We start from the raw sequence: 19,942 nt of genomic DNA on the forward strand, positions 1-19,942 counted from the left end.
TACACCCCCTCCCCTCATCCACACATACAAACAAACAAACAAAAACTTTACGGAAATAAGTGTTGAAAATATTTTTAATATTAAAATGTGTAAAAGTAGAAACTTTTTTGTTTCCTGACAACCAGAGATACGAAACAAGAGGACCCTGCATCCCTGACATGTTTATTTGTTTCTGGAAAGAACCGTGGATATCATAAGGGAGAATATAAGGGGAAGTACAATTCAAGGGGTTTAAAAAAAAATCAATAATTTTCTGTTGCAGACGATAGTTATTATTGAAGAAGATGAAGAACTAGAAAGAAGAGAGGTAAGTTGAAGAGAAGAAGAGATAAGGGTGGACATATGCATATTCCCAAGTGCTCTCTATGGCTGTGAGACATGAGTAATGGACAAAGACTGTGAGACGAATATTGGCTTTCGGAAGAACATGCTGTAGAAAGTTTACAAACTAAATGGGTGCTAAACGTAACAATTGAAGAACTGTGTAGCAAAGTGAACTGCAAAAGAATCTAATGCAGAAAATAATTCGAAGGAAACTATAGCTTTTTGGATATACCTGCAGGATGAATAACAGTAGAAATATCAAACATTGATGTTTGGTACACTGGACGGTATCATCGGAAGGGGACGTCGAAGACGAGAGCGGGTAGATGATGTGAAAGAGTGGTGTGGAAAGAATTTACATGATTTGAGTCACCCCTGGCAATGGACTGAGAGAAATGGCAAAGAATGGGGAAAAGAGCGTCGGATACCAACGGGCATTGGACCTGCGAACACTGATGATGATGAGATGTGGCTGATTGACTAACTTAGTTCAGCCACATCTTGTCATCATTGTTTATGCACTTTCGTGTGAGGAGGAAGAGAATAAATTTTACATAGAATTAGTTTTCAGTGTGTGACCAATGAGCCTAAAATTTTTTCGAATTTTCCAAAACACATTCCTCTTCCTCCACTTCTGTTCAAGAGTATTTCAAGAGTGGATCATTTAAATTATATGGAACTTCTTTTTTTTTTTTTATGTAAAACAAACGACCCACTTATATCGTCTGCAGTTTCAATAAAACGTAATTCGTAACAAAAAATATAATTAATTAATGTGCTATTATACGAAATTCTAAGAAATCTTCACTAAAGAAGGTAACCCATAAAGATGCATAAAGAGTTTACTTACTGAACAAAAGGAATAAAAATATATCAACTTAGGTGAACCTGAGAAATTCCATCTCAACAATAGTTTGCCGTATCTACTCTGCAACTGACCACGGACGTGGAATCATTTTGATCGACGGTTTGCTTCAAATTCGGTATAGGAGTTCCTAGTACGAACTCTTTTCATTTGCGTTCATACACAAATCCCTCGCAAAAATATTCGGTAATCTCTAGATTTTGTGCGATTTTTAAAGGAGGGTGTGTGTGTGTGTTCCTTTTTTCCCTTTCGTTCTTGTTATTGCATGTGGATTGATCCTAATCATGAATTAATTTAACTTTTCTTCTTATTCTTGCCTTCTCAAAGAAATGTATAGATTTTACTCCACGTATATAAATTTGCTTATCAAGAGTTTATTGTAAATAGTTGAAGAAAACAGCCGAGAAGGCTTCAAGTTATGTTTCATAGACGCAACGCAAGGCAACTTCTGCCCAAGATTCATTCTTAGAAGTTCTCTAGTCAATTTTATTTTTGTTTCAAATGCAATTTCCATGGGGTATTATAAATCCATGTAATGACGGATTTATAATACCTCTATTTCTTATAGTTCATGTGTAAATTTAACTTAAAAAAAATGAAATATATAAATGTTCGTTTATGGTATTCAGTTTAAATGTTGAATATTAACTTTTGTTTACCAGTACACAGCGGTTCAGATATGAGTGCAAAGTTCGTTTCTTGCATGACAGCTTATCCACTCTTAGAAATGGATACTTCAGCTTTGCCAGAAAATTGCAAGAAGTGTAAGGTTTCATCATACGACCGTCAGTGCTTCCTTCAATCCTTTGGACTTCATCCTTGAATTTTTTTTTTTTTTCGCAATCAGTGACAAAATAAATCGTTTAAAATAATATTCATATATTTAATTAATTTTTTCCTTTCGTAATTAAAATGAAACATAGATCTAGGCTCGTTTTTTGGGGATGAAATGGAAAAATAAATAAAAAAGTATGAATCCGTAAGGATCAAAAATCGAATTTACTTTAATCGCTATATCCACCCTACTGCAGATCGTGATGGACTTAATTTGCATGGTCAAATGTCGCAGTAAGAAAATTCACTTTATTAAGACTGATTATAAGACTAAACGCTGATTTATCGTCTATTAACACTTTCTGCAGACCGAAAAAACAGTTTATTGAATGATGAGATAATTGATTGATGGATCTTTAAGACAGCTTGACTAATCGATCATGTTTCTTTTCAGTTCTCAGTTTACGAAATACCCAAGAAGAAGAACCGCCAGATCCACAGTTGATGAGGTTAGACAACATGCTCATAGCAGAGGGGGTAGCAGGTCCTGAGAAAGGAGGAGGTGCAGTTTCGGCAGCGAATGCTTCTGCAGCGGCATCCGGTGGCCCAGGGCAACCGGAAAATGCTATTGAACATTCGGACTATAGGGCGAAACTAGCTCAGATCAGGCAAATATACCATCAAGAGTTAGAAAAATACGAACAGGTAAGTTTATGTTTGCTTCATTTGATTGCCACATCTACGAGAAAAAGAAAAAAAAACAGTGCGAAGTACTCGTGTTACTGATCTTATGTGAATGTTGGAGTCCGGAAACTTAAAAATTGATTTATTTTTTTTTTTTATTTTTTTTTTTTAATACAAAGGCTTATTTTGACAACCTGCGGAACTTATTTTTTTCATTTTTTGTTGTTATTCCGAGAAAGTAATTAATAGATTCAAATATGAAATTATTAGTTTTTTACTCCATAACGGGACAGTATTCTGATTATATTAGCTCCACTAGGTATCTCCCAACTTTATTATTATTAGATAAACCGTTTGATTCTCCCAACCAAATGTTGATTAACATAAAAAATATGAATATTACGGGGGGGGGGGAGGGGAAATACAGGATTAATTTGAATTGCTTATCCACTTTGTGCACCGACCGGTCCGAGTGGCTTTGCGAGCTTATACTGGCCCATTGCTCAGAGATTTCCAGGCTTAGTATTCTTCGAAATGTTCGAGTTTATCCATCCTTAATTTGAAACCACTAACCCTGAGGAAAAGGAGTGTGATCTGCCTCTTCACCCCGTAACATATTCTCCACCTTTCTAGTTCAGAAAGTGACATCGGCCTCAGATATCCTTGTGCCTACGAACTTTGAAGTGTCGTGTGATAATGAATAAAGCTGTCTACTGACTTATATTTGTGTATCGTATACAAATCGAAGATACGTTAGCCAGTCTTGTAGGAAGGCGGTGGTGTTGTTCATCCTGCGAAACACGGTTATTGGCCGGAGGATACAGTCTGTTGAACACAGTGCACTTGCCTCAAAGCATTAGTTTCTTAAACTGTAATTTCAACACCCTTCCCCAACTCAACCAAACAGATACTGTGATACTTCTTGCAAAACAGGCAGAAATATCGACAATCAACATTTTAACTCTGCACCCCTTCTTTATCACTGTTAAGTTCAAGGCAGGCTGGTTAATACAAGATTTTTTTCCCCTCCTGATCTCTTTTTTATGTATTGATTGCATATGCAATCAGTACATAAAAAAAAAGATAAATACTTAAAATTAATACGGCTGGTGGAAATTCTGCTCTATAGACCAAAAATAGAACTGGTTTATTTACCACCATTTCGAGGCCTCCACTAAGTCGGATGGTGGTCTCACACCGGATGATGAAAATCATTTACCATTAAGCCATTCACAGACTTCTGTGCTCAGTTAGATTTGAACAGACGGTCTTCAGGTTAGGGAGCATTCGGCCAAGGCATGTGACACTATCACGATGTAGGCTGTCAGAAGTTTTGATGTATAATCTATGCCACGATTGTTTATATTAGCGTTACTGAAACCTATCATTAGACTGTGTAAAACATTACGTAGTTCGGCATTTTCGTAGAAGTTGCTATTCATGCATTATTATTTGAGTAGCCGGGATCGTGTGCTCATAAACAGACTTGAGGGGGGGGGATGTCTACAAATTACCTAATTTGTATTTCGTTTGGTAATTTGGGCATACAGACAGACATCACGCTGTATACCTGTTATCTTGAAGAGCAGGTATGTTAAGAACAACTGCATACAAAGCAACAGTGGATTTTTGCGATTCAGGTGCAGTGCCAGGCATTTGCTACGTGGCTGTGTATGTTATATTGCTAACTAAATGAGTGTTTTTAAGACACCAAGAAATGGAGGGCGTGGTTCGGCCTGAGAATCGTAGACGGCCATTCAGTCACACGCACAGGAAAAACACTACCACAGGCCCGCCCTGTTGGATCACGTGTGTAATTTGCTACACAACGAGTGGTAGAACTGCATTGGCAACTTTGTGGAACTTTGGTTCGTGCTGCGTTTGTGCGTGTTTCTCTCTTTGTCGTCATAGGTCTGTTTCCTTAACAACAGCTACGAACTCAAAACATCTACCTGTAGTGGTCGCTTGGGTTCGATGGGAGTATATTGGAGTTTGTCAGAATGACTGTTTGCTCATTCAAATTCTATTTCATTCTCTTTTATTCGCTTCCCTTCGTGCTGTGTCAGCTGCAGAGCTCCGCAGGTGTGGTCAGGTAACACGCGCGCCTGCCAGTTCCTGTCACGCCTATTTTTTTTTTTTTCATTATTTTCCTTCTTTCTCTTCCCCCTTTCCCTGTGTATGCGCGCGCGTGTGTGTGTGTTTTGGACTCTTAGGATTATTGCATAGATTGCCGTTGTTGACTCGATAACATGTCGGTTTTAAAGAGGTGTCCTTCTCACTGTAAGACACTCCGCTCAAACTTCTTTGCAGACACTGTTCCAATGCACTCCACTGTTAAGTCGTGGTGTAGTTCCTTATCGGTCTTGCACTTACTTTGTACAATCACATGATGTTTCAGCGGTGGTTATAAAGCCAAGTTAATTACGTTTGTCTCACCAGCTGCAGTGTGGCTACGGTTGGCGTGTTTCCCAAGAGAAACTGGTGTAAACTCAGACGAGGTGGTCTTTTACTTTCTTCCTATTTAGATAGCGGGAGGTCGTTCTTTACCTGGTTTCCTGCGCATTCTCGGTTCCTTTATCCGCATAGCCGCAGGTCACGCTGTTCCTTGGCAAGGAAGTAACACGAAAGATGGGGACGGGGAGAGAGAGAGAGAAACGTATTTCGCTCCCATTAAAAGTGTACTCATCTTAGAATTAACTACTCTTTCTGAGTAAATCTAGATCTATCCGCATTGCTTTTCCGGACACGCATGTACACGCACAGGGCAGAAATAAACTCGAGCAAGTAAAAAATAAAAAAGCACTGAAATCTTAAGTATGAGAAAAACGAGACATCCAAAATTGACCTGGACTGGCAAGCTTCTTATAATATTCTGGTTTACTGCATGCCAGGAACCTGTGATATCCCCTGTAGCGACTCCAGGCGACTAATTTACACGGTGACTCATGTTTATAAGGAAATGAGTCACCCAACCTGCCCACCCTGGGGTGATTTTTAAGCAGTTCTGGTGTTTGACAAAAAAAAAAAGATTTTTAGGTGGTCTATAGAAGGGACTTCGTTTATCTTATCATTGATGTTGAACATAATGCGATATAAATACACTAGTCCTGCTTAATATGCTTCATATGTGCAGGCCCTTTATTATAAACTCCTCTTAAAACGGCAGAGTAGAAACAAAGAATGATCCTCATGTTACGGAGTGAATTTCACTAAAATGATTATTTATTTTCTCTCGCATAATAGCCGATCTGGTCAGGAAAATTTAACTCATGACTTTGAAAATTATAAATAATTCCACAACTCGCGCTCCTAAATGTTCTTCTAGGGAAAGAAAAATGTTTTCTTAGATGTTTGAATGCTTTTAAAAAAATAATCTGCGTGATTATATTTGATTTACTTAATTTTTAATTTTTTTGAAGGATATATAGTTCGTCTCTTTCTATCTTTCTTTTTTTTCTTTTTCTTTATTTCATTCTTAACCGTGCATACACACACACACAGAATTCTAATTGTTTATATTTGCGCCTAGACTATGTACAGAATTTCATTGTAACTTTTTAAACCTTCTGTAAATTAGTATTTAATGCCGTAGGTAACAAAGATTTATATAATCCGGGTTGTTTTAGTAGTGAAGCCGACATCGGCAGCGTGATCGGTCCTGCCAGCGCATATCACTTGAACGTAAAGAACATAATTAACCACTAGTCTGGAACCTCTCTTAGCGTGTGCATGTTAGGCAACTTCGAGAGATCCAAATTTAGTTCATCTTTTGAGACCCCTCTTCTAGAACTCTGATATTTCGTTCGCACTAATTTTTAAAGCTTGCTAAAACCCACAACGCAAGCATTGTGGCCTTTAGCAAGTGTTATAAATATTCTTCATTGCAGAATTCATTTGGAATCGTCTGCATTTCGAGGTTTTGTTTCTGTTTCAAATTTATGTTGTGAGTTGATACATTCGTTGTTCGAACTACTTTATAAAAGAAAGTTACAAATGGAAAATGACATCCACATTTACATTCGGGAAATATCAAGACATGGAACGATTTGTAGAAAGACAAATTGCGTTGCATTCTTGATTACTCTCGGTTTTTAAAAATCCGTACTATTTTGACGGTATTACGTTTCAGCGTATTTGGTTCCTATTTCATCTTACATTTTTGATGCTACCATAATTATTTCTAACCACTGATGTAAACAAGGAAGTTTAATTATTAACAATAATTTCGTCCATCTCACAATTTGTGTACTTACTGAAAACTCCCCAATATCGCGAATTATGTTTGCATCGCAAAAAATATCTGCTTATTTGAGATGCCCGTTTATATCCAAATAAGTAATAATATTTGAATGAAATGCATTGTGTTGCTTTAAAGATGCACTCTTCTCTTGCTTATCAGGCTTCACCTTTCAAGAAATGTCTGTCATCGGGAATACAAATGGCACACTAGTGTCACATTCTCTTCCAGATATGTCAAAAACGAAGAGTATGTGTGAGAGAACTGGCAGAGGCCCATCTCAGTCGAGTGAGAAGTAAGAGGCTTCGGCTTGTTGTGATAAGTGAATCGTTGAATCTTAATTCCTCATTTCAACAGTAGCCTTATTGTCATGAGAACACAAATGTTCTTATCACCATCTGGTGTCAATTTATCACTTTTCCCGCCTCTTGTCATCGTGAATTGCCGAGCACTTTGAATTGGCAACGATCGTGTTTCACACACACACAAGATACAACTATTCTTTCTTATTTAGCGCGGTTTTCTTCATTACTGCTGCTGTTTTTTCCCCACCTACAGGTCATAACCTAGGGTTGGATTGTCGAAGAAATCACATCGCCTTCCCGAATTGGACAGATGGTTTTAATGTGTAATAAAATTAGATAACCAGCTAACACTAGACCGTCAGATTAGATTGGAAACTTTGATAAAATGAATCCCAAACTGAGGTGAATTGACAACCACTAGTTGCTGACATGGTTTTAGCTTAGTGGTATTTCTTACCGAGTACTCCGATGATATTTAATTCATTCTGTTTTGCAACACTTATGAAGGACAGATGATACCGTAAAACATTGAAAACGTTGGACAACCTACGGTGATTTGAATTTTTTGTGAAAGAGGAGGAAAAGAGAGAAAAAAATAACCCTTCTAGGACCATATAACGTGCCTTGTCCAAAATCCCAAAAAATCCATGAAAGACGGGATTTCAACGGGTTTACTTACGTGATAGGTGACTGATTCATTACTCATGAAAGACTTCTGTTACTTAATGATTATCTCAACAATTCTAGATTTCCAAAAGAGAAAACCCTATGATTTCCTGCATACAATTTCCTAGGAATGTGTTCCCTAGTATGCATGCCTGGAAATTGTTTTTTTTTTACCATAATCTAATCATGATTGCTATCAAATTTATTTATTTATTGTCTGCTTGCGTGAGATGAACGAAAGAAATTCAAACTTAAATCTTTAAAATCAATGAAAACTGTTTACATTAACCGGTGTAGAACTTTAATTTTTTGTTGTTGTTATTATTCATATAACGAATTTGGATTCCTCATTAATTGCGAAGAGGCTCATTGTTTTGATCTTCATGTTCAGTTTGGCTAATATTCTACCGTAGATAGGTTTTGTATCGTGCAGATACACACGAAGCTTCTTTGTTTCGAGTGGGTACTTCTCTCTAGTTTGTTTAGTATGCTTGAAATAGATGGCCTGGTATCATGAAAAGGAAATTTCAGTATGCTTACCTTCGCATGGTCAGATGCTAGTAGTCTTTTGATGTAGGGTGACCACAGGTGAAGGAAAAACTGTCCAGGCCATATGTGATTATCTTTACTGGCCAAATCAGGTACCTGCACACTTGGGTTGTGGTGTAAAGGATTCGATGATTTCAAGCGTGTATCGAATCTGTGAAGTGTGGTGGAAGTAGACGATGTGTTGCTCTACAGTCCCCCACTAGATATCTGGTGCCTTTTTCCTTATAGGCGACGTCCAAGTGGAAATTGGGACTGTCTAAAATTAATGCCAAACCTGTTGTGTCTGTTAATTGTGCCTATTTTGTGATATTGCTTATTTTACCGGAAACAAAATCATTCCTGCCTCCTATTTGACACCAGTTAACTTAGCTTCAGTTAAAAAAGGTCTGGGAAAAAAAGATCGCATTCCGGATGGTATCTATAATTTTCATCAAATTGAAGGAACGTGTTATTCTTTCGACTGCATCACTGAGGCATCCCTATTGAAGGTCTAGCGTAAGACGCCGATGTGACGCCAGATGGCGTTGCGATGTGATGATTTTGTTTGTTTGTAGTAATTCCAGGCAAATGCTGACAGTGGACTGTTTTTGTAATGAATAACTTTAAAAGTTGATTTTGTTTTTAATTTTTGGGATTTTCATTTGTGAGAAACTTTTCCTGGAAAGTTTTGGTATAAAAATATCTCAACTCACCTAGTTTCCTGTTTATTTTCATTTTACGAGGCAGATGACGCAGTTACAAGGTCATGATCATCTTGTAAACTAAATTCACAGCAAAAAAAAAAGTTTATTTTCATTTGTGTGTTCTGAGTTATGACATCTCCATAGCGTTCATATTATTGGTAGAAAGCTGGTATTTGTTCCGCAGGAAATGTGCAATGTCTATCTTAGTTTGGATCTGCAGGTGGGATATTACCATACCTTCAGTATACTAACGTAGTTGCTGCCATCTGGAAAATGATGTAATCGTTTGCTGTAGAGACGAATACTATCCGGTGTACAAACGTGTTCATTATAAATATTTCTGGAATCCTTTGTTTAAGTTAAAAACATAGATCATATCGATGATTGAGCATATTATTATTATTTAAATAGCATACAAGGTAGTTGTTTCGCCTTAAGTGTTAATGAAGTAATTAATTAGAATTACCACTAAATTCAGTTGCAATGCGATTAATTAAATGTAATAACTAGTAATATTTAAAATTTGGCGTATTATGTGCTTAAATGTTTGTTTTCTCACTAGTCAAACAAACCTTACTGTAGCTTTCCGGTATGCAATATCAGCGAGTGAAAAAGAATATTCTAGCCTTGCTATACATGATTTGCTGGGAAAATAAATTTGTAATAATTTAACCAATAGACAGCAAATGGTATATTTGGTATTAATAGGTACACTTTCAAGAAACGGTAAATAAATTTTCGGTATTAGTTATATTTTCAAAATAAACTTTTAATATAACACAATAATCGGTTAAAAGATCATCCAGCAGGCATCACGGCGGCTCCTGTAAAACTTTTTTCAGGAGCCCATCTTGATTATTTGAAGCGATCTAATAACGATCAGAACTAAACTTACATTAACAATTCTATGACAAGCTAAAAAAGTCGTCCGAATATCTGGTAGTTTTAACTCTATAAAGTGGCACACGTGACTGATGTTACATCTTCCAACCACACGCAGGTGACTTGTTCTATTAAAATTTAACCGAGATATGTTTACGCGGACTGTTGTCTGTAGACCCGAGTTCGCAATAGAATAGAAAGAGAGGAGCTCCAGTTGTAGCTTAATTAGTCAGTGTTCCTAAGGGAACCAAATGGTGTGTGATATACGGATGCATCCTTTTAGTTTTGCGGTTTCCATCGTATAACCACACTTCATGATATTCTTTCACCCCACATAAAAACTGTACGCGTTTCAGTATGATTTAGTGCACTTTTCTCCTTGTTACCCATTTTTGCCTTCCTTTTGCAGTTGGACACTGAAAAGGATGCTAAAAATAATAACTAGATATGCATACGATTTCTTTGAATAGGCACGAGAAGGTTAAATTTGTCCCTTTTCTACTATAAAATTGGTTTAATAATTCCCTTCTCATTAACAGTCCCATTAAAGTAATAAAGTCTGTGAATGGGTATACCCCGAGGTGTTGTTACTTAGGTGACAGCACGCTAGAGTGTTGTTTATTCCTTTTCATTTTAAAATCTGATGACAGGTGGCATGCTAGACGTAAAGGAATCCTATGTAGGATTTATTTTCTCTTTGAACCGTGATCTAATCTATTGGGCGTTGACGCCAGAATTATCTTTTACAAAGTTTAAAGCAAGGACTTGTATTTGAAATATGGATCTCTAAAAGAAGAGCTGTTCTAGGGACCAACTGTGGTATTATTTCGAGTTAGTCGGGTATAACTGGACAGTAGAGATGACATGTATAATGAGATAACTCCCATCTCTGAAATTGATTTGCGGATAAGAATTGAAAGAAGCGAAATTCTTAGTCTTAGGAATGGTGTTACATCTGGTGAAATGAGAACATACGCAAATAACACACTAGTCTCGTAGGCTTAGTGTAATTCTACTCCACATCGAATTTACATGTAGGAAATCCTTTGTGGTGAAACACTGATGAGAAATGAAACTAAGTATGGCAGTGTTTGAATATGTTAAATCCTGTCTAAACACATTCTAGAATGGATTACTTGGCATTAAAACGGCTCAGGATAACAACTTTTTTTCTTTTTTTTTTTTACATCAAAACAGCAATGGGAGATAATGCACCATGTCCATAAACTAGTTACATTTCCCAGCATTCCACAAAACTGAGTACATGAAAAATTCTAAGGTATTCGAAATCGGCAGTGAAAAAAAATTTTTTTTTTGCACTATTTTATTTCGAAAACAAAATCACATGGACTCGTTAATGTATTTAAATGTATTGATCTATACTTGAAAATAGAAACTACATTTTTCTTTTTCAATACCCGCATGTAAGATTTTTTAAAGATCATAGAATATATATCGTAATCAATATATCATGCTGATCAAGCTCAGCCATGAGATTATCTTCGGATACCTCCCCCCCTCATTAATAGTCGGTATGGAAGAAGGTACTGAAGTTCCATTTAGTAATCTGAGCAAGTTTGGTAGCCGTCTTCGATTCAATGGATTCTGGCCATAAGAACAAAATAAATTAACTTGCTTAGAACACGGCAACTTTTTTGTTTGGAAAAGATCCACTAAACCAACAATAGGCATTGTTATTCTCTATCTCAGGAAGTTGATTGTCACCTATTTTTTTTTTTTTTTTTTGGATCCTATTAGACTGCGTGCACTGCCAACCAGTAGGACTCCTACAGTCTCAGAGTACAATTAGGTTTAAAAAAAAAAAAAAAAGAGTGGAGAATAAGTAGCCTGTCGCTGTCACCTCCGATATTGATCAGAGAATTCTTGTTGTCTTTTACGAAGTACTTTCTTACTGTTAACTTTAACCATTCTGGGTTAACAAAAAACAATCCATGATGTCACAAGCAGATTACTGAAGTGTCGGAAATTAATTCCAGAAATGTAAAACTCCAGAACAAATTTCAGTAATCTAATCATCGCAGTCTTATCTTATTGTTTAGTTTGTATACGTGGTTGTTTGCGATCAATATTTAAGTAGTTTTTATTTGTTCATTCCAATTTTTTTGGAAAAAAAAAACCACGATACTCGAAATGTCACATCTTTAGTTGCCTGGAGAGTTCTCACATCCTGGTGTTTTCTTGTTTCTCACCCTTCTCTGGCGTGTTTACCGTTTACCTTAGGTCCATTACTATTACACACTTGCGTTAATTACATGACACATTAACATTTAACTGCGATGTTGACGCTACTTTGTTGTCTAAGCAAGTCTGTCTTGTTGTGCAGTGTGTGTGTGTGCTTTACGATAATATTTTTGCACAATGTTTGCGTTCTGCCTCATCTTTTATTCCAACCCACTTGTCGTATCTATCATATGCTTCTCTCATTTCTTTGTGTTTCCTTTTTCTCTTGTGTCTTCTCGTTTCTTTCATGACCACCTGATTACACTTTGGAATTTGAAAGTAAGCAGCGCATTTTTAACGAATGAGTTTTTTTTAATGATGTTTTCATTTTAATAAATGGACTTTGGGATTTAGATAGCTTGCTTTTAACAGGCTTGCGGGACTTTTATGACTTTTGACACGTGCACAAAATTAAAATGAAAAAACACCGATTTAAAAATTTTTATTTAAAAGGGTATCGGTTTATTGTTATGCTGCTTGTCACGTGATTTATCGGTTTTAGTCCGAGCAACTGCATGCTTTCAACTGTTAAAACAAATCAGCATTTAAATAGAACTCATGTGAATACTTCTTTTCAAAAATTCATTTTAGTGATTAATATAGTTCTAAATATGTGGGTGTCTTTTAAATAGAGCGTTTAAAATGTTTTGTTCCTAAATGTTATGCAGACTAACACATGAGTGGGCCTAATAGTGACAACGCACGTACTAAAGTTGAAGTCTAATGTTTTATTTAATCGATATGATGATACTAAATTGCAATACTTTACTCGAGCAATCCATTTGAAATCAATCTGTAAACTTATTCAAGTTTACTTCGATCTTCTATATTAAACGTGTCCAAGTTGCCTCATCTGTTTTACACTGTATCATAGAGTGCTTAGCATACAAATCTGTTCTCGTTTTCACTGTAAACTATTTCATTTTCTTTCCGTTCTCTGCATTCCTGAGACTAGTGCCTTGACTTTTAACCCTTGCGGGCTAATCTGTTCATTTATACAGTAAGTCGGGTTAGAACATCTGATAAAATAAGAGTCGTTATATGACGCTCGTGATTTGAGTTTAATTGTTAAATAGGAAGAGTTGATGACCTAATTCTCTGTGAGGCATAAACAGGTCAGTGTTAAAAGTAAGGCATAAACATTGTAGACAACAATTTAGAAACACTTCAGGTTTTCCTAGTTTACTTAAAAAAAAAAAAAAGATAAGTCGGACATTGTGAGATGTTTAGACCTTTCTGAAATGTCAATAGGTTTTGGAGATTCTTGGTTTCGGTCCGTATTGCAGCATATATATATCGGCGCGCGCACACAACACACACACAGGGACTAGCTAAACAAAATTTTGGCGAGATTTTGTTTTAATGAGTAGGAGACTAACAGTTCTAAACTATACTATGCGTTCTGAAGCGTATCAGGCTTGGCATTTTCCAAGAGATCCGCATAATAGGTGAAGGCAGCTATTTCTGCTTGTACAAAACTTTTCATATCTTCCTACCAATCAGGTCATTGGACAGGAAGGTAATAGTAAGGCTCAGGTCGTACCCATAACTCGCCAATCTTATCACGCCAACAGTTAGAAACCCATTGTTGGCTCGAAGCAATCGGAGTCCCATCAATCACAATTACAACCGAACCCAAGTCTGTTCCTTCGAGTGGAAGAGCTCTTAACCCTTCAGGCCCAGCGAACTAATATTACCTCCTTCGCCTGCCTTGCGGCTGTACCTTTGTGACGGGCCAGTGGCGACAAGCGGTGCGGTTATTGGCGGCTGAAGTAATGAGCAGAGTTGCTGACCACCACTAGGCGTAGCTTAATTAGCAGTTTGTCCTGTCTAGCTTTTTCTGTCTCGTCACGGTACGCTAGGCCAGGGGATAGCCGGGCAGACAAGTAATTTCTATGGTAATTTTTAGTGTTTAGTAAGCAATCCGAACTGGTACCTTTCCTCTTCCTGGGCTGCTCCCCACCCATTTTATAAGATCTACCGTTGCTTGAGGACAGTCAGCGTGGTGGACTCATCCATCACAGACTTTCATGACCACGTTCAGTTCATTGCGACCGTTTGTCGTGTAACCCAAAGGATCGCCTGTCTTTTTTTACGTAATTCTGAATGACCTCCGTGTACCGATGAGTTTGTTTGGAGACTGTTGATAGTGGGTTATGGGTTTGACCCGATCGTGTCAGTAAACGATTGTCCGAAGTAAGCGGAACAAATGAATTTGTCATATGATCGATTCCTGTTGACCGTCTGGTTTCGGCATTAGGCTGATGGTATATTAAGTACTATTAATGGGGTCATCATTCTAAGATCATTAATATTGTTTCCAGACTCTCCGTTACCTCTTAGTTTAGCTTAATAATTTTCTCTTGTTGAAGACTGCTTATTTGACCTCGTGCTTTTGCTGCGCGATGTATTTCAAATTATCTTTGGATAAAACAGAAATATCCTGAAACAGATTGAGTTGCTCGTTTGTATTATGATTAAATTGCCAGGGATTTTCCGCAAAATTGGTGTGATAAGTAGTAGCCAATAATTTTTCATATGCTATATGGTGCATTATATTTTTATGTTCTCCATCAATGTGAAAATAGCCTTCCAATTCATGCAGCCAATAACTGCCTGTAGTCTTACAGTTCTCTTATGAAATAAGGGAAAAAGGCTGAATCGAACACACAATGAGATGAGTTAAGCATTCATGGAAAAATACGTACAGAAAACAAAAAGAAAAATTTTTGAAGAGATAAATTATCAAAACAGGTATTAATTTTCGTTTCTCAAACCAAAACCAATGCATTGAGACGAAGTCAGTTTGCTCTACCCACTTTCCTGCTGGAGCAAACTGACTTCGTCTCAATGCATTGGTTTTGGTTTGAGAAACGAAAATTAATACCTGTTTTGATAATTTATCTCTTCAAAAATTTTTCTTTTTGTTTTCTGTACGTATTTTTCCATGAATGCTTAACTCATCTCATTGTGTGTTCGATTCAGCCTTTTTCCCTTATTTCATCAAACCTCTTCGTGTCGAAACTATCCGAAAGAATAAACCCACCTTTGACACACTACGAACGGGAAAACATTGACATTTATTTTGATGTTTTCCTTCAAAACTCCAATTGTATGTTCAAGATGCTGAGTATCAGGAATTGGAATTTTTCACGTAAATCATGTGTACGGGAATTCATGCAAACAGACAACTGTAATAAAGATATCAAAAGTTAATGCCAAAAAATATATACGACACGATTCTTTTGAAACTGTAAACAGGACACGCATCCGCAACAGGGTGTGTGTGTGTCACATGGTCTATAAAATACCACGCTTCACAAAAACATTTTAATATTTTGTTTTGTTTTAATCTGCATCGTCTGGGTCATGGATCTGCATCCTGTAGGCCAAGCTTGTGCAAGAGTTTGCAGACTGTTACCAAGCCTTTATGTATTTCTTACCGTGAGACAAATTTTTGTTTACATTAAGAAAACAAAGTTGCATTGTTGTTAAATATGAACAGAATTAAGAAAATACGCCAGGTGTGTGCTTTTTTAATTAATAAAAATAAATAGAACCTTGCTTCTTCTGAAGGAAAATATTCTCCTGTTAACTCATAATCCTCCTCCCGTAATTCCATATGATCGTAGTCGAAACTCGAGTTTACTGAAAGAAGGGTCACCTTCAGTTTCAATGTGGCACGACTTGACAAAAATATAAGATGAAAGGTGGACATTTGACGAATATTTCCTATTCAGTATATATGATTTGCAAATCCTGCAATGATGTTACCAGAAGCACGTGATGATGAATACATCTTTGTAATTTATTTCACCACAAGTATTCGGTTAGATGCAGTTCAGTTGCAGCGATTTTTCGGACCATCTGGAGTAATATTCATTACGTAAAATATAAAATAAAACCCTCATTTAACCTGCACAATTGTGATACTGGACGCTTGTCTGGTGTCACAGTTGTGACATTTATCCTCCAATTCGTATTACCTGGTATTTTGTTCTTCCTAATTCTACTACAGCCGTCTTGTTCAACGTCGAAGTTCGTGTCTTACTCAACTTCGATTTCTGTAGTCATTCTTTGCAACGTTTTGCGTATGATGTAGGTGTTACCGCATACCGTGGCACATTAACACACGAGCTCCGATGCACTCCAGAACTGAAACTATGATTTCAAATGCATCCGTTTCCAGTTTAGAGAATTGTATTGTTTCCAAAGAGGTAACTGATTATTGCAAATGTCCGTGATACAGTGGTATGTGTGAACGTGAACCATTTTTGTTCCATTCGCTGTATCATTATTCTCGGACTTCTTTATAACAACTCTCCTATGACATCTTGTGATCAAATAAAAAGTCTAAACACTCAGAACTGAGTGTGATGTACATTGGTGCTTGACGTTTAATAAAGTGTTTTTCCATTTTTTCCTGCAAGGTACGAAATCGTTATTAAATGTGTTATTTCTGAATGTAGCTAATAATTTGTTTTTTGGCGTACATCAAAATAGATAGACGCAGGACTGTTGTTAGTGTGTTCTACGGCTTAAGCATTATTTAATATGTAAGCCTCTCTTCGAAGAACTAACATCTTTAATTCCAGACCATTACTCATCGGCACATGCGAGTGTTTCTCTAACATAATCTTTTAAATAACTGAAATGAGAAGAGATGTTGAAAGATAACTAGAAAAGGAAAAGTATTTCTTTTATTTTGAGGAACAATAGGAGGGCTCGCCTTAAAACACTGGTGCCACTGGTCATTGTCTGCTAGGAACGTCTATGTATAGACGACCGAAGCTATTCTTAGAGAGAGAGAGAGAGAGAGAGAGAGGGGAAAAAAAAAACGAACAATAACAATGACAGTAGCTTGGAAAATAAATCTAGCCGGCTTTGGCGTCTATTTATCACAATAGGCCGGACAAGACTCTCTTCTCGTGCGTCCGCTAGACCCCTAGTGTGTATTGGATAAAGAGACGGAGCTGCCGTATATATTTGAGGTCTGGTTTGCGGTCCGCAGATAAAGATGGGTGTGACAAGTTGTCAGGATGTGATCCGGGCATTTTCTGGTCGGTATTAGTATGGCGCTACCGCTCGACCGTCGCCAGCTGTGTCTCCGTAGCTAGTGGAGAATACGGAGAGGACGGGGGAAAGTAAATGGGGGTTCAGCAGAGATTTAAAACGAGGCACGTTGATCTGTTTAAATTTTTCATTGCTGCCCAAACTGCCTTGGAATTGCCGTCTTCAACCTGCGTCCCTGCTGGCCACTTGGACCATTTACCACGCTAGCCCATCAGCAGTAGTCAGCGGACGGACGGACATTGGTGGTCCTGTCATGGGAGAGAGGAAGGAACAGAGAAATCACCTCTGACTCATCACTGACAATGAAGATATAGAATTATTTTTTCTCTTCCAGCAGATGTTATTCGAGGAAACGAAAGCCCAAAAAGAGAAGTAATGATACGGAGCAGTTTTTCATCTCCCGGGTTGTCACCGCCGTTTAATCATGTTCGTGAGCGACATCCATGATAAGTGAAAGACGGGACATATCTCATGGATGGGGTGTTCACCTGCTGAGATATAAACGTCTTACCTCCCTGGTCTTGGATGCCTAATGCGGCCTGAAACATGTTACATTTTCGTTCGTTTCAGCAGGTGAGCGACTGCAGATCTCACGCGTTGCATCATCAATCTAAACTCTCTCATTCCCACGTCTAATCGAATTAGTCCTAGGTCGTCAGGTCGAAACTTTCCTAACGTCCAGCATAGCCCCTCTGTTGGTAAGGCTGGCCATGAAAACACGGGTATTTATGTGGTAACTTGGAAACGGTCCATAACGTGGTGTTTCTCTCTTGCCAAGTTTCCCCTGGTTTTCTATTCCTTTTACAACAACAACACAGCTCACCTAAACCGCAAGTTTTTTCTGCGTTTCATCGAATATAATGCCGATCAGTATATATCAACCCTTCATCGAGATCGCTTTCTATAAAAAAACGATATCATTTTGTTATTTTTAAGATCAATAGAACATGCCGTAGATGAGATTGTGCGGGCCTCAGAATTTATAACTAATTTTAAACATTAAAAGGTAGTTTAGTTATTGACGATGTAGTTATTTTATTTATTGCATTACGTTTTCATAACTTAGTTTGAATTTTATAACTCTTTCAATTTTTGTTTTACTATGTAATGTATTAAATCTTCATCTAATCTTAATGCGATTTTTTCTTTCTTCCAAAGCTTTAATCTACGCGATACTAAATTGCTATTTTTGTAATGAAAAAAAAAGAAAAGAAAAACGGACTCGAATGCTGTGTTATTGCAGTTCATAGATTATATTACAATACCAGGAAGTTGTCACTGTATAATGACAACTTCCTGATGTTGCATTTCAATGCTTCCTGTTATTTCACGTAATTCCAATTAAAATTGGAATAACAAGCAGTTTCTGTGACCTCAAATCAAAGACACAAAAAAGGAGGAAAAAATCTATCTGAAAAGATAGAGTTTGTGACCCCCCCCCCCCGAATCCCGTGGCTGTCTCTTACTCCTCTGTGATCACTTGTCCTTCATTTTTTTTTTCCCCTTGCATCAAAAGACAATGACTTGTCATAAAAGCTTTGGCACGTGGCCAGAATTTTTTCATGATTGAAGCTCCTATAAAATTAAAACAATACTTAAGCTGTACAGTAGGAAGTGTTTATTTGAAGCTAAAGCATGCTTGATTCCCACGTAAATGATTTTTTTAAGATAACCATTTTCTATGGGCGGGGGGGGGGTACTTTTTGGTTCGCCTTTTGTGCATTTTGTAGTTAAGCTTATATTCTTTAAACTTCAATTAAAAATGTCTTCGAAATATTTCTGCCATATGAGTAACGAATTCGTGGGATTATACAGTCTTTATTAGTACTTCGATGGTTAATCTTGTAATTCGAATAATACTTCGTTATTAATCCACATAGAGAATATTTGCAGGATAGTTATGTTTTTTTTTTTTATAAATAGTTAAAGAACAGATTGGAAACATACAAAGATAATAAGCCGAATCATCGTCTGGTGTGAGAACTTGCCTTCCTTATCGGAGATCTGAAATGGATGGAAAAAAAAGTTCCCTGTTTGATCTGCAGAGCAACTTTTCTGAATTTTGTACGAAATAAATAAAAAACCAACAAAAAATAAAAATTAATGAAAAAAATAGAAAAAATTCTTGGCTCACTCGCGGCACTAACGTGCTATTTTCATGTGTTGGGAGTCACAATAAAATAAATAATAAATAAATAAGCCGCGTCCATGTTACATGCGCATACTAGATTGTTTGCGGGAATAAGAGTATTCCAAGGAGGTTTTATTTATGTAATTAAATAAGACTTCACCTTTATATACGTATACTGAGTTGGACAGCGGCGTTAGCTTGCATTCTGAAACAAAAGCCCCAATCTAATTAGGTACTTTATGTGTATGACTTCACGAAACCTCTTGACAGCAGAGCGCTTTTTGGTGTGGTTTGAGTACGTACTTATAAAAAGAAGCGGAAACTTTTTTTTTGTTTTTTATTATGTGTTAGAGGTAGCAGTAATGCATTTCTATGGCCACATTAAACGGACATTAAGGAATGAATTTCGTAATGATTGTGTTTGAACGTGATGATATTATTAAAAGAGCACTGCCACAAACGTTCGCACTAAAAAACACGATTCAGATTTTTAACAGTTAGCGAAATAATCCAGCTAGTTAGGGATTG

General features: G+C 37.0%; 1 protein-coding gene across 2 annotated transcripts in view; it reads left to right on the plus strand.

The window, feature by feature from the left end:
• Window positions 1-19,942, plus strand: part of LOC150108742 (pre-B-cell leukemia transcription factor 1-like) — a 457,214-nt gene that overhangs the window by 355,777 nt on the left and 81,495 nt on the right. For both annotated transcript variants that reach the window (XM_090416205.1, XM_090416206.1), the window contains exon 3: window positions 2,418-2,668. In XM_090416205.1, coding sequence (XP_090272331.1) covers window positions 2,418-2,668 — 251 coding nt within the window. The remainder of the gene's footprint in view (window positions 1-2,417; window positions 2,669-19,942) is intronic.

Source organism: Typopeltis vanoorti, chromosome 3, assembly GCF_054136105.1.
Source record: "Typopeltis vanoorti isolate ZY-2024b chromosome 3, IOZ_Tvanoo_1.0, whole genome shotgun sequence".
Lineage (NCBI taxonomy): Eukaryota > Metazoa > Arthropoda > Arachnida > Uropygi > Thelyphonidae > Typopeltis > Typopeltis vanoorti.